At 37.8% G+C, this 16,729-nt stretch overlaps 1 protein-coding gene across 1 annotated transcript; it reads right to left on the bottom strand.

Moving 5' to 3' along the window:
* Positions 1 to 5,303: 5,303 nt before the first annotated feature.
* LOC113291663 lies at positions 5,304 to 6,539 on the bottom strand. The gene is made up of 5 exons (XM_026541170.1): positions 6,453 to 6,539; positions 6,162 to 6,342; positions 5,863 to 6,070; positions 5,646 to 5,742; positions 5,304 to 5,558 (listed from the first exon to the last, which is right to left on the bottom strand). Exons 1-5 carry the CDS (start codon positions 6,537 to 6,539, stop codon positions 5,304 to 5,306), a joined length of 828 nt encoding a protein of 275 aa, XP_026396955.1.
* Between the last annotated feature and the right edge of the window lie 10,190 nt (positions 6,540 to 16,729).

The raw sequence follows: 16,729 nt of genomic DNA, 5'->3' as shown, positions 1-16,729 counted from the left end.
GCAATTAGAGATCATGTCATCCCATCTATGAAGTTCATGATTCTTCACATCTCGCAGATTCATCTCGTTCATATCTTCAATGATCAGTAACAGTCCGACCACCGTAGTCAGAAGGGTTGGGAGAAAGCCTCTCTATATTTCCGTCGTAGCAATATGCCCGTACCGTCTCCAAATTTTAGTATACAGAGGTACATGACATTTGGGAATGACGAATCCACCGACGACCTCATTATTTGGGCAAGTATTAGTCATGGGAGCTTCAAAAGGGATTCCAGCTGTTGGATACTCGTGAATGTGAGCTCTAACCCCAACCTCCACGGAATCAATAGAGTCTTCACGGTTTCAGCTGTCGTCAACCACGACCACGGACTTCCCATTCCTCCTCTTTCTAGCATCAACAACAAAACGAACATCAACCTGTAATGAAGTGAAAGAATGTTTAATTTTATCGAACATCGAGCATGGAAAACCTCAGTTGAGAAGTTATGGAATTACTTACAGATGCTCCAGCTTCAGCATGAGCTGACCTGTCCCGGGAAGGGGATTTAACAGTCCACTTAGGCCTCAAATTATGCGAAGAAGATGGATTCTTCTGATTATCCTGCAACAAATTATTTTCTATGATCAATAATTCTGATCAAATGGAGATGACGAAAAGTATATGACTTACTGAGATGGACACTTCTACTTCATGCTTTGATTGAGGTTCGTTTCGAGAAGAAATACTACTGCTGAACATGGCGACGAGAGGTATGATTGTGACCAAAATTACTTCTGATAATAACAAGGCAGGAGACGAGATGCTATTTAAATAGAAAACCTAGATATTGAAGGTCTTGATGCTTATCCTATAGCAAAAAATAGTCAAATTTGTTGCGGTTTTTATTGAAACCCTAACTCTCGAGTCAGAGTGTATCCTGTAATGTAGAAGAAGTGCGATAATACTGGGGACTGACATCTCAGGCGTATTTGACATGGAAATACTGGGGACTGATACTTCGGATGTAACCAATGTTGCAACCGTGAATTAATGATTTGGCAGGACGCGTGTCTCCTAGCCGGTTCGTATAATCGTACTTCATGGATAATTATTGTCTACACGGACATTGGTCCATCCTATTCAGTTGGAGATATAAGGGAGATTTGGAAAAAAATACAACAAGGGATTATGGTTCAGAAAATAATATCTAAAGAAATGTCTCAACGGCAAAAACCTTCTCAAGTAACCAGAAAATATCTATTTCGTCAAAAACAAATAATCTCAGGGAAATTCATGAGAAAGACTACTCGTCAGATTCATCGGAGTCATCAGATTTGCCAGAATTATCAGATTCATTATCATCGTCTTTCGCGGAGTCCTCTTCAAATTCTTCATCGGAATCACTATCAGGGTCATTGACGAAGTCTGGATGAATCTCAGGATCGTTGTACAAGGAATCCCAGTACTCTTCTTTTTCACGCTCAGCTTCAAGGTCAACTTTGACCAGTTTCACGATCCCCCTCGAACGCCGGTCTGGCTTAATCTTGAGATCCCTTGGTACCCACACGGGTTCATCTTCCGAAGCATCAGAGTCCGAGGGTACACCGTCAGCTCGAGATCGAAGTTTCTCCTCAGTTGCTAGCACACTGCGCTGGACTCGGTCTCTTCTTCGTCGATAATCATCCATCCTATCATCCTCGGCTTTTCGCTTCATGAGCTCAGCATAAGTGACTTTATGGTTATTAAGAGGTGCACTAGGCTTTGAATCCTCAGCACGATTCATCCTAGCACGCTTTTTAGCTACATGGATCCTGGAATGCTCCTCAGAAGAGCAAGAAGAATAGTCGCTGCTGGAAGACACCATTTTCTAGAACCAAGAACACATAATCATGAATATGCCGATGTCAATTTCACAATGAAACGGTAATTGTTAACTCTTACCTTTTTACAATTCCACTAACAATAGTGATGGAAATGCAAGAGTTAGCACTTCAAAACTTGCTCGTTTCTTCGAATCTGCAAAAAACGAGCAAAGCTCAGGTTTTCATAAAATCATGAACACTTACATCATACGAGCATTAATCACTTGATTATGAAAACTAAACAAATGTGTCATCATAAATAATTGTTTTCTGATTAATATTGCTCAAATTCAAGCTTTGGTTTCCAAAAATATATATACATATATATATATATATATAAACGTGATTAACTCACGTAAAAAATTTAAAAAAAAAAATTTGACGTGAGCCCAGGCTCAAATGATTTTATCAAAAAAAAATTTTGTGGATGCTCCACGGTTTGATAAAAAAAATCTCTTTTCCTTCGTATGGTCGTCTTTCTTTGAAACGAGGGTTTATTTCGACTTTGTGAAAAGTCACACCTTTTAAGATAAAGTTTTGGTTTCCATGAAAGCTCATAAACAAAATTTTATCACTGGACACAGGTCTATTTCAAAAAAAAATCTCTCTCAAGCTAGGGATTATTGCTAGTCTCTTGAACTAACGATCGAATGAACATACGTTTAATAAAATAAGGGTTTTTCTGCAAAACTCACACTTAATATATGCACATGTATATGAATTTGGCATGAACAACTCATGAATGAATCATCAAACTTCAGCAAAAAAAAAAAAAATTGACGTACCTGGTCGGCGCCGGAGGTGGTCGGAATTCGGCCGGCGATGGGTGGCGACAGTCGGCTCCGGCGTACACAAAAAAAAAACTCTGATGTGAAGGAGATAAAGAGGTGATGAAGGTGGGATAAAAAAAAAGGATTAATTCTTTTTATATCAAATTTTATTTCCAAAACCTAATTTCACAAGGATTTCCTTATTGGGCCCGGCCCGTGAATCCTAAGCCGACCAAGGTTCCATAATCAAATCAGCGGTGCTACATCATTTTATGCTCATTATATGACGCTCTATCATGCCACTGGGATCTTCATTCAAGCCTTGGTTTGCTCGTACAATCGAAAATCCGGTAACGTCATATGTTACGACTAAGTTAAATTACTTATTTTGTTCATAACTGGAAAATCACCATTCAGTGCTGACTGAGGAACATGACTGTCTCTCACTAAGCAGTGGACTTAATGTAGATGGTGGATTTTCAAAAAGGGTTAAAATCGTAAAACCATAATCATAAATGCTCCTGATCCAGCAATCATATGAGTATTGAGGCTCATGTCTCTCGTCGAAGCATGAAATCTCATGCCGCATGAATATATGACTGAGAATACTATCACTCATAGTATATACAGATGTGCAGTCTCTCAGCTAAGGCAACGGCATATATCATGAATGCTGAGCAATTTTAGTAATTACTTCTACATGGAATCGAAAGATTAGACGACACTTAGACGACTTACCTACTAGTATAGAGCAATAACGTCTTCAGGATGTAACAATGTTTTCCCTGACTATATGAAAGAAATATGACGCTTCAACAAGCTCATATCATTCAATTCCTGAATAATTAATGCTCCTAGACGATCACACTAGTATAGAGTTATCAATTAATTATTCATAAATTATTAGATTCATTAACTGAATCCCTGGAAAATATTCTACATTATTAATAATATTTTGTCACTTCAATTCGTGGTTCTTCCCAGCAGAATTCCACGGGTTAGTGATAAATATTCAATATACAGGCATCTGAGCCACTATCGAGTAAGCCCCGACCAAAATGGTACGAGTGTACTCAGCAATAATGCACAAACGAGCACCTGAATGCACGAACGAGCATTCCAAAACACGAAGGGACGATGAACCTATGCAAATTAGGAAGAAAAATAATAATAAAATATTAGCAAAGGTGTCCGGGGACTGGGCCCACCGGCCGGCCAGTCACGCCGTAGCCAGTCTCACGCCCAATTTTATATTTATCACATTTAATTATTTTTCCTTGATCTCATGAAAGTCCCTCATTTGAACAAATCTCCTTCGTCTTAAGGAAACTCCCCAGTCTCTTGGTGTTTCCTCGTATCAAAGAAATAATAAATTTAGGAAAGGTGTCGCGGGACAGGGTCCACTAGCCGGCCGGCCATGCCCTAGCCGTGGCCGGTCCCACACCTCATGATTCCTTATTATTTTATTATTTTCCTCATCCCATGAAAATTCCTTGATTTCATGATATTTCCCTAAAGTCATGAAAATAATATAAAATTGGGGAAAATGCCATGGGGCCGTGTTCCTTGGCCATAGTCGGTCCCACACTTCATGAATCCCTATTTTATTATTATTATTTTCCTAATTTCATGGAAATTCCTTAATCTCATGAAATTCCTTAGTTTTATTGTATTTTGCTCACATCAGGGAAAATACATAAAATTACATAAAATTACATAAAATTGGGAAAGGTGTTGCGGGACCGAGCTTGCTAACTGGTTGGCCATGTCCTAGCCGTGGTCGGTCCCACACCTTGCGATTCCCCATTTTATTAATTATTTTTCATCATCTCATGAAGATTCCTAGTTTCAGCAAAACCCCGAATCCTTCATATTTTCTCAAAATATTGCTCAAACGCGCATCAGAAAATATCGAAACTCTCAGGACTGAGACACGGACATTACGGTGACACGGGCATGTCTCCTTGACCAACCAAGCATGACTCTAAGGCTTGCAAATAGCCGGTCCCGCATGTTTTAACAATTTTTACCTAATTTGCTCAATTTTTCATAGGGTGAAATACAGATGTACCCCTGTTTTTTTGTGCACATACAAATGTACCCCCGTTTTTTTCACTTTTACAAATGTACCCCGGTTTGGACCATTTTTTTGAAAAAACGGCTACCGGAAAGTTATCCTCCACTTAAGCAGTTAAGTCATGTTAAAAGCGCTTAGTGTATCAATGACCTATTCTGCCACGTCTGTTATGTACACGTCCGCTATGTACACGTGGAATTTCATAGGTGGTCCCACATTTCAAAGGTCAAATCCATGATTTTCCTTTTGAAAATATACATGTAAATGGGCTTCAGATGGGCTTCAGATGCAATAGTTAACGAAACAAAATAAATACTCAAGGGGAAAGTAAATGAAATATAATAAAAAGTGGTTCAAGGTTAGGGAAACTAACTTAGCCCAGTTAGGTATCAATGGAGCCAAAGCACATACAGCATGCTGGCATGGAAATCCCCTTAGCTCCAATTGCAAACAACTGCATGTTTCCTTCTGAAGATCCACAATAAAAACTGCTCCATGCACACTCACCACTTCATATACTTTATACTTCACAGCTGGAACCAACTTGAAATTAGATTCAGTGTTATCATCTTCTCTATCAACTTCATTGCTTTAGGAACTATCTCACTATCTGTCTATTTAGCAGACTCATTTCTTCTCTTATACCAGGTGTTCATCACCATCTCTCCATACATCAGGCCTAGCTTGCAAATGGGCTTGTCCCTAATATTATTTGCCATATTGTTGAAGGACTCAGAATAATTATTGTTCATGTGCTCACATTTGTTGTATTTTTCAAAATGGGACCTGGACCATGTTTCTGGTTTTTCTTCTTTCAAGAGGTACCAAGCAGCATCAGCATTCTCAACTCTCATCTTATCCATATGTTCCTAACACAAAATGTGCTTATTATTACATAACAACTTAAGAATTTTGAGGAAGTGTACTTAAACAAGTGAAATGTGCTTATGCATTACCTCAAAATGCCTTTTCTTGTAGCATTTAGCAGCATTCCAAAGATGATTTTGCAAACTAAATCCCCTGAAATTCTTCTTAAAGTTTGCAAGCAAGTGCCTATCACATGTGAATTCAAACACATTATAGGTAAACAAAATATGAATATTACAAGTGATGTAGAAAGAAACATTCAAACACATTATATGGAATAGTAGTCTGCAATCATAAATATTTTACCTAAAACAATATATGTGTTCATCTAAAGGAAAGTGATACTCAACACCCTCCAAAATTCCCTTTTGCTTGTCTGAGATGAAACAAATACGCACACCATCTTCATCTATCAGAGGCTTCAAATCTCCAAGGAAAATATTCGAATTCTCTATGGTTTCATTCCTACACACCGTTATACCTAGCATAACTAAGCCATTCTGACCATCCAGACCTGATTGCACATAACAAGTGAGTTATAATCCATTAAATACATATAAACTAAATTACAAAGAATATATAAGTGAAGAAGACAAAGACTTTACATGTTGCACATATCATCACACCACCAAACTTTCCTGTCAAGTGACAAGCATCCAAACCAATGACCCTTCTACAGCCAGCCTTCCACCCCTTTATTGCAGGAGCAAATGAAATGGTCAAAGAGAGGAAGGTATTGTCTTCAGTGCCATATGAGAATGAAAAATGGCTTCCTGTATTTCTCCTCTATATACAACATAATACGAGTAAATAATAACAAGAAAAGACATAAATAAAATGAATATAACTTGCAAAAATCACTAACAAGGAAAAAAAAAAAGAGAAGGTAACATTACCTTAACCATTTCACAGAAGTTGGGAACTTGTTGATAGATCTTCTCATAACTCCCATAAAGATTCTCCAATACCATAACCTTTGCCATACATGCAGTGTGCTATGAAATAGTAACATTTTTGTCCCTTTTAAACTGTGCTGCTAAGTCATAAGGACAAGGAATTGTTGTATCACAACCTGTCTCTTGTCTTCTGTCCATGTACCAATCAGCCACAAAAGCAGGATTTGCACTCCTGTTGTACCCATCTCCACTACCTCGATGGTTGTGTTCTAGTTTAAATCCTCTGAGTGTGAAGGCCTCTCCATCACCCTTTTTGTTGATGTCGTAGATCATAAACTCACATTTCGTCTTCTCACAATTAACACAAACTGCTCTTTGTTGCTTATTATCACATTTATTCCATACAAATTCATGTCCATTCATTACACAGAAATACCTAACATGTTTCTTAAATTCATTCTTATCTACATATTTGGTACCAACTACAAGTTTTTTAGGATCAAATTCCTCACCTATTTCCTCTGGGAACAAGTCTTCCTTTTCTTCTTGCCTAAAGTTCTCAACATGTTCTTTTTCAAACTCTGTTGTGGGACATGGCTCATTAGCTTGAGGTCCATTAAACTTGTCAGGTGGATTACTATAAGGCCCACTTGGTTTGGCTTATCCTGGTTCACCTAACAAACAAACAACAAGGATCAGTAAACAAATTACAATAAAAATAATGAACTTAAACAAAAACAAGAAAATTAAACAATAATGAACTTAAACAAATTACCTTCATCTTCTCCATCTGAACTCAATACATCCCCATAATGGTCATCTGAAACAAAAGTATCATAGAAATGAGATACTAACAAATAAAAGACAAAACACAAAACAAAAACAAACAAGGATAAACACTCAGGTAAGAGACCCAAAACATTACCTTCTTCGTCATTTTCAACCTCAACCTCACCATAGTTAGGATCATCACAATTAATTGCCAAGCCACCAGTCCCGGCTCTTCTCAAAAACTCATTGTGTTCATTCTCATGTTGCTCTTCACTATCATACCTAGAGTTGAAGTTCTCTAAATCCTGCTCAGGATGACATTCATCAGGTTCTTCATTAGGAAGTTGTACAACATACTGATCATCCTCCAAAACACTTGCTGCTTGTGTTGCTTCAACCCAAAAATCAGGATTAAAATGCTCAAACTATGCTTGAGGAATAAATCGTGCTTTGGGTATGTTCTCAGCCACACTAGACTCTGTTTGTTGTGTAAATTGAGGAATATATGCGTCTGCTTCATCTAAGTCAATGAATAACTTCTTGCTTGCAGACTAACTTTGGTTCTCCTTCTTAGATAGTCTAGGACTTCTTCTTGTAGGAGCTTGCTTGGTTTTGATCATTGGTTTCTCTGGAATTGGAGACTTTGTTGGTGTCAGATACTTGTGCGGAGGAGTTATCTCTGTTAATGCAGACTGGGCACCTTACTCATGGGGAATGATAACTTGCATATGTAGTGTAGTCCAATATGGAAACAAATACGTGGCATATTTTCTCATCTCGGGAACAAATACGTGGCATCATTTTCTCATGATAAATTGACCATGTGACGGTAAATTGACTTTTCTAACTTTTTTGGATGGAAAACATCCAACAGAGGCATATTTTTTAATGGGAAAAAAACAGGGGTACATATTTAAGTCGGGTGTAAAAATAGGGGTACATCTGTTTATATTCCTTGTTCATATTGGGTCCAGACTCTTCTCAAACAACTGGGAGTTCTCTCAAACGACCATCAGCTGGTCCCATGACCATCAAGGGCCTCTCATGCCCCCTTGGTCGGTCCCCCATCTCTCCATAATCAGGTTTTACTACCTGACGCTCACACAAGCACTATTTTAATAAATGATTAAACCAGCATTCAATCATCCTTTCACCAACTGGCCTTCAAGAGATTTTGGTATTTTGCTCACTTGAGTATATGGGCGTGACATGGTCAATTCCTCATCCGTGTAGTCGGTCCCTCCTTCACTCTGTGGTTCATTTTCAATAAATCATCAATTGATCAAAAATTAGGGTTTCGAATCCAGAGCTCTGCAAAAACATAATCTGAGTAGATTCAAGCACTAATAATTTTACGTTGATCCCGCGATCAACACTTTAATAATTATGCTCGGCTCAGATGTCAGCATCTTAAATTAACATTTTTGCTCAGACGAGCAATATTAGCTCAATTAATTAATATTGGTTCAACTATTAATATTCAACGACACCAACAATTCATCAAGCGAGCAATATTTTCTCAGGCTAAGGAATATTGGTTCAACTATCAATATTCAACGATTCAACAACATCTGCTCACCTTAAGTTATCAACATTTATTCGACAATATATCTTTGTCTCAGCAGACATATTCAATTCATGAGTCTCAGAACATTTGCAAATCACGTTCGACTCAGCAAAATAAGGACTCATCGTCCCATGAAGTCAGTAACTGACTCCACAATCACGAGACATCAATCGTGTCACATGGGGGATATTAACCAGGGTTTTGGTCTTGCGTCCTATGGAACGTGTGTTCATACACACGACGAGAATGTGAAAAAGTCGTGCAATCAGTTGGAGGAGTTAGCAAAGTAGCGGGTGGAAAATTAACCAAGTCTTTGTACGATGAGCAACTGGTTTTGACACGATTCCCCACTTCCTCACTCTCTGACTCCAGCAACTGTCACACTTCATGGAATCAAGGTGTTTACAATTCTGCAATATAAATAAGTCTCGAAATCATGATTGAAATAACGGAAAATCCTTGGTCAAGCAGACAACACGAGATTAACAAATTCAATCAATCAGAGCTTATCTTATTTTTTTACGCAGAATTCACAACACACCTACAATCTTTGATCACCATTGGTCTCACACATTTCTCAGCTTCCCTCCTACTGATCAACCCATCCTCTCTTGTGACCGAATTGACTCTGGAACGGTCATTGTCTTGGTTTAGGCCGGAGTCCTACAGATTGATCTCTCGAACTTAAAGCACTCCCTTCTTACAGTGCATATGTGTGAGGTTGAGCATTTGTTCGGTTCAAGGAGTTTCCTCCACACGATCATCTCCTCAATCCCGTAAAAACCAGCAAATCGTTTTTCCCCATCTACAAGAAGAAAAAGAAGTGATATGTAATTTAGGTTCTTTTTTTTGTTTAGTCGTTGGGTGGCTTAATTGTTGGGTGTCAATAAAAAGTCAATAGATGGTGTTCTGGATATATTAGAATTTATATAGGTGGTATATAGGATTATTGGGGATGGAAATTAATGTGGACGGGAAATAGGAAAACTGGGGATAGGAAAGAGGGAAAACCTTTTTTTTTAGGTTCGCTCCAAATTTGAAAAGAACATGAAAAATACCGAAACGCGTAAAAAAAGAAGATAAATAAATAAATAATAATAATAAAATAAATTATAAACTAAACTAAAAAATAAATCTAAAATAAATCTAAAATAAGTTCGCTTTGGCGGCACCATAAATTGATGATTTTGTAGTAGTGGTAAATAAATTGTTCGTTCACTCGGGCTTATTCAGATTTGATTTAGACCGAATTCTAATTTAAGCTAACAAATAAGGAAAATATTATAACTATATTAAGAGAAACTGGGATTCAACATTCTATCATAAATCATATTTGAGTGATCCATGTATCGATTCTTAAATTTTTTAACTCTCTTATGAACTCTATTTCTTTGCCAAAAGTAGATTTCTAAAATATTAATTGTAAATTATAATCATGGCGCATCAAAAAACCATAAGTTTAAACATACACCATCAAACCAAATCACAACTTATTACTGAAAATCATAAATCAGTTAAAATAAGTGCAAAAAGCCATAAAGAATCAACAATAGTTACCAAAGAAATGTGAAATATGGATTCTTCCATTGTCCCAGTGACGGGGTTTAGTTCCTCATAGTAAACACTCTCTTAAAATATAAAAACATAGCTCAAAAGTGCTTACAAAAAAGAAAATAATAAAAAAAAGTGAAATGCAACTTATTTTCCTTCAACCTGCCTCCCCTCAAGTGGCTATCCCCCAACTTCTATTTATACACAGCACCTCATATCTCTCGAATATCTCCTTCCACAACTCTAAAATATTCTTCTTTTTAATGGAAAATATCTTCGAGAATAATTTTTATTTTATTCTTCACAATGTTTCATTCTCCAACTTGAACTCTCTGTTAATAGATAAATCAAATCTTGGAAAGATATGCTCTATTATAACACATGATATTCTCTTTTATTACACAGGATATCCTCTCTTATTGCACATGATATCTTTCTTTGCTTAGACAAAATTCCTGTAAAAGTTCATATTTCAAAAGGAAGAAGAAGGAGTGTCACTTATAAAAAACATGGGTGCCTTTAGCAAGTGAGGGGTGACCTTATCTAAAGTAAGGGTTCCTTTAGTAATTTTTCGTGTGCCTTTATCACTTTTTGAGCCAATTTTTCTACAAAAGTTTATTTCCTCAAAACACCAACAAACATATAAACAACACAATAAGTACAAAATTGAGACAAATAAGACAAACCTAACTATAACAAGTTAGAAGCTATCTCTGGAAGTAGTTAATTATGGTAAATATTTCTTGGCACTCAGTTCTACATGTTTCTAAACTTAAGAAAGACTCTCAATCCAAGTTAAGTTGTGAAAAAACGGGGGTCTAACAACCATACCTAATATTTCGTTCGGAAATATGTATGGACTAACTCCAATATAATTCCAAGAGAATCAACTAGACAGTCAGACTCAATCAAGGAAATATATCCAAGAGCTGTATCTCTATTTCCCAGTACAATCTTCAATCAAATAGATAGAATTCTTTGAGCCTGATTAATATGAGAAATAACTTGAACGGTATTAAAAACCAATTTTCAAGTATCAATCAATTTCTATCAACAACAAAAGGTTGGATTAACCAATTGACTGACCAACACACTACCTGTGATATTTCAATTATATAAACAAATGTAACGCGGAAAAGAAATAACATAGACACAAGAAGTTTTGTTAACGAGGAAACCACAAATGCATAAAAACCCCGGGACCTGGTCCATATTTGAACACCACATTGTATTAAGCCGCGAAAGACACTAGCCTACTACAAGTTAACTTCAGACTGGAATTTAGTTGAGCCTTAACCAAGTCTCATACCGATTAAGGTACAGTCGCGTTCCTTACGCCTCTGAATCCCAGCAGGAATCTACGCACTTGATTCCATTAGCTGATCTCACCCACAACTAAGAGTTGCTATGACCCAAAGTCGAAGACTTATAAACAAATCTGTCTCCCACAGAAATGTCTATTCTGATAAATAAATCTATCTCTCACAGAAATACCTATGAAGTTTTGTTCCGTCTTATGATAAATCAAGGTGCACAGGAACCAATTGATAATCCGGCCTTATATTCCCGAAGAACAACCTAGAAATATCAATCGCCTCACAATAACTTAACTATATGGTAGTAGAACAAGTTATTGTGGAATCACAAAGAATGAGACGAAAAGCTTTGTGATTACTTTTTATATCTTACCTATCGGATATAAATCTCGAGCAAATGTTAGAGAAGATAGTACTCAATACGATAGAACAAGTGCGATCAGAATACACAACTACAGAGAAAATAGTTGGATCTGACTTTAGAATCCCTTTGAAGTCTTTAAGTGGTTAACCTATAATGGTTTTAGGAAAAACCTAGGTTAAAGGAGAATCGACTCTAATCGCGACTAGTATCACATAGGAGGTTTGGGGATTAGGTTTCCCAGTTGCTAGAGTTCTCCCTTATATAGTCTTAAAATCAGGGTTTGATAGCTTTGAAACAGAGTAACCAATATTCACCGTTAGATGAAAACCTAATTTAAGATTCAAGCTAAGTTTGCTTAAAACTAAAGCAATATCTCTCCATTGTTAGATAGTCTTAGCTTGTTACACATAAATGAAATATACCTTCATTTAATTATGGGTAACCGTACCTAAACGTGTATATTGAGTTAACAATAATTAAACCAAAGTTAGCCATATGAACACTTTTCTATTAATCACATTCATTTAACACTTCTAGATCAAATGATAATCAAATGATAATCAAATGAATCTAATTGTGTTACTCATAGAGCGGTTCAATTGTTTATATTCTCATAGAAGTATACAAGACACAATTGAAACAAAATCGGATTGATTCAATTCATGAACAATTAAGCCACGGTTTGCAAAGATTGCATTCCTTAATTTATATATGTATATATTCATGAGTATGAAATCATACTTAACCGATTTTAGAACATAAACCAACTTAGTTTGCAAACGGGTACGCAAACTTAAGTTTCGGACTTTGATCTTGTCCGACAGTTCACAAACGGGTATGCGTACTGTCGTCCCAAACCTAACTCAGGTAAAACCATTCGCATACTGGTATGCATACTTGGTTCCCGGACTTTAGCAGTTAAAACCTTTCGCATACTGGTATGCAAACTTGGTTTCCGGACCTGAATCCTCATACAACAGTTTGCATACTGGTATGCATACCGTTCTATATCCAGACAATGGTTAATTGTTCTAAATTCCCATTTCAATCATTGAAACATCCTTAGAAGACGGTAATAGATGTCTCACACAAACTATTAGCTTATTAGTAATTTTCAAGTGATTGAATGATCAATACGAAACATTCTGAGTCTACATCAAATGACTGTCTCGCACAAATCATGTAAGATGTTTCAAGGCAATTTTCACATGGTCATCCTTTGATTCATTATTTAGTTTCAAACAAATAAATTGTTTCCAACTAAACTCATCAAGAATAATGATGAACGTAGCTAAAGCAAAAAGCTTCCAACACATATTTCGAGAAACATATAAGCAAGTTAAACTCAGCTCGAGATATCAAATATGTATAACGTAAAGTCTATATAGCTATACGACTTAGTATCAATAGAAGATAGAATAGAATATACCCTTGAGTGATAGATAAGTTTTAGTCTCCACATACCTTTTGTTTATGAAGTTCCTCCAATCTCTCCTCAGTAGATCTTCGTCTTCAATCGATGAACGCCGTGAAGTCTAAAGCTCAACTACACATTCTATCCTAGTCCGAGACATAGCTATAAGTAGACTAGAAATCAAGACTTACAATTTTGATCACCTAAACTTGACACACAAGATTGAGATATAAACGCTTGCGAGTTCGACCGAGCAGTGCTCTAACACCTTTTGTTGATGAAGTACTTCCGAGTTCTTCAATAGATCTTCGTCTTCAGTTGTAAGCACCGTGAAGTCTAAAGCTCAACTACACAATCTATCCTAGTCTGAAACTCCTATAAGTAGACTAGAAATCAAGACTATAGTTTTGATCAACTAAACTTGACAAACAAGCTTGAGATAACAACGCATGCAAGTTCGACCGAGCAATGCTCTAACAAGTTGTAACTAAGGAAACAAACTAGTGTTATATGTAACGAAGAACTTATTTTGAGCAACATTGATAGTATTTAAATTCTAAGAAATTATTTAATTCAATCTTAAGCAACCTAGCCTTCATTATTTGCTAAAATTAGGGGACATCCTGCAACATACATCTTTGTTTCCTAAACACTTTGTATTAGTTGCACAAGAGGTATTTTTCTAACCTGAAGGTCCCTGTGATTAGATTTAGGGTAAGTCTTTGAAAGACTTCACTTGGGGATAGTGAAGTACAAGTGTTGATGGCGGTTTTTAGCTTAGGGTTAAAATTGTAAAACCTTTCATTTGATGTGACGTCACTCTGTAAGGAAAACGGAGCCATGAGTGTTAACCTTTCCACTGGCATATTTATTTAGCCGTTCAATATATTTACACGAAATTTATCCAGACTATCGCATGTAGCAACAATCCCAGGTATTCTATAAATTCTGGCACCCTGCCTACATTTAATTAATATAAGTTTCTTTGAATGCTTTCCGTGCTATGTTCCGGCTGAACACTTAATGTTGATATGGCATGACAATTTTTGTTCACTCGCAGCAGAGTAGCACGAATTTCCAAATATCAAGGATAAGGTCTTTGCATAAGGTATTCAATCAGAAAGCATACTGCTCTCTTGCAAAAGTTAGGGTTTTGCGCCTTGCGCAGTGTATCAGACCTTGCTTGTCGAAATCTAAGCGTAGGAAAAATAGGTAATTAATCCGCCATGGATTAGTAGGCGCAAAATCTTGCCCAGAATCAGAAAAAAAGGATCCGCAGGTAGGAGCAGCAACAAAGAGAGGCATGTCCATGCATTAAGCCATCCAGCGTCGTTTTCCATTGGCCACGCCCCATCCTAAACCGACCTTATTTCCCTCGACCAATCAGGTCGCCTTAAATTCGCCACACGCACATAAGTTGTGGCTGGGCCCATACTTGCCGGCCCCTTTTCCCATCGACCAATCAGGTCGCTCTAAAGCCGCCACACTCACACCAGAAGTGTAGCCACGCCCATGCTTGGCCGACCCACTTTTAATCGACCAATCAGGTCGCTCCAAACCTGCCACAGTATCAAAAGAGGAAAATTTACGCCAATATGCTAATTGGAATACCAAACATTCCAAGCGTGCATGCCAAACGTGCCATTCCGCTCCGGCATATTAGTAGCATACCGAACATGCCATGCCTCGCCAAAACACTAATCGGCATGCCAAACATGCCAAACTTTCCACTTTACCACAGAAGCATGCCGAACGTAGCAACTTACCATAAATAGCGCGCCAATATGCTAACCCGTTTCTTGTTCGTGGCCAAACGCCATAACATGTTCCAATTAGGGTATTCCAAACACAACTCGTAACCCTAATTTCCAGTCGTGTCCCAATTACGCCACTTCGGCCCTATAACATGCCAAGAGCCATGTGGGACCCGTCAAACCCTAAAAATGTTGCCATTCTATAACCACCTATGTCCATCCTTGCGCATGTAGTTATTCCCATGTTATGTCCTGCCATAATTCCTTTAATGTGGTCATGGCACCGATTGCATAAAGTACCACCATGCCACGGCCATGCCACACACACTAATTAGGGTTTCGATATGCCAAAACCTAATTTAGTTAAAGTTGTCACGCCAACTAAGTTAGGTAATATTCCTAAGGCCTTAAAGTTTGATGTAACAACATGGCCAATGTTGCCAGAGCCATATTTGGGTCTAACACCAATATGCCAGAACCGTTATGCCACGGCTACGCCACTGGCATGCCGCTATGCTACGGCTACGCCATGCGCCACTATGCCAATGGCGGAAATTTGCTATACAACAAGATATGTCCATAATCAATGGCCATCCTTCCTCATGAGATACAATCTGCCATCCAAGTTCGCCACCGAACTGACGTATTTGTGGCAAGTTCCAGGCAACCAGCTAGTGGTCATGGCTACGCCAGGCGCCGCTTACACCACCGTGCCATTAGCATGCACGAGATATGCCAATCATGCTGCAGTGCCACTGGCATACACCAAAAACGCCACTGTGCCATTACCATGCGCCAACAGAAGGTAGCCATAATTAACGGCTACCCTTCCTCATAAGATGCAATCTCAGCCATTCAAGTTCGCCACCAAACTGACGGACTTGTGGTAAGTTTTAGGCGGCCGGCCAAGGCAAGCCTAATAACATCACATGCTATTTTCCTATGGCAAGTCTCTTAACTTTGACTTGCCACACATAGCAATCTGCTACATGTTTTTCACGAAAACACTCGAGACATCAAACATGTTACAAACTGGGGGATACTCATCAGGGTATTGGTTTGGCGGTTTACAGCGTGAGGCGTGCAATGCGCCCGTTACAAGAGAGTGTCATAAAGCGGTACAATTAGTGATTGTAACGATCTACGTTACAAGTTAGCTCATAAACAGTATAAATCTCTAAGGATAGAGATAATTGAAGAAGAGGGAAGGAATTAGAGGGTTAGAAGAAGAACTGGACGAATATGAGGAGGGGAAGAGAAGACAGACGATATTTGGGAGAGAAGAACATTTTATTTGATTAATTCATTGATACTGGTTCCTTACACCAAAACAGCTTATAAGGCTGTAAATCAACTCACAAACAACTATACCTAAGCTAGCCCTCAACTACTAAGAAAACTACAAAAATAACCTGCTGGTCTAATTGTCATGAAGCTAAGGTTCATGACAAATCCCACCCCTTAAAATCATTCTTGTCCTCAAGGATATAAAATGAGCTTGACTGGTGGAGCACACAACTATGGTATACAAGCAGTGATA

This window comes from Papaver somniferum, chromosome 6, assembly GCF_003573695.1.
Source record: "Papaver somniferum cultivar HN1 chromosome 6, ASM357369v1, whole genome shotgun sequence".
NCBI lineage: Eukaryota > Viridiplantae > Streptophyta > Magnoliopsida > Ranunculales > Papaveraceae > Papaver > Papaver somniferum.
This window is presented reverse-complemented; position numbering and strand designations above follow the sequence as displayed.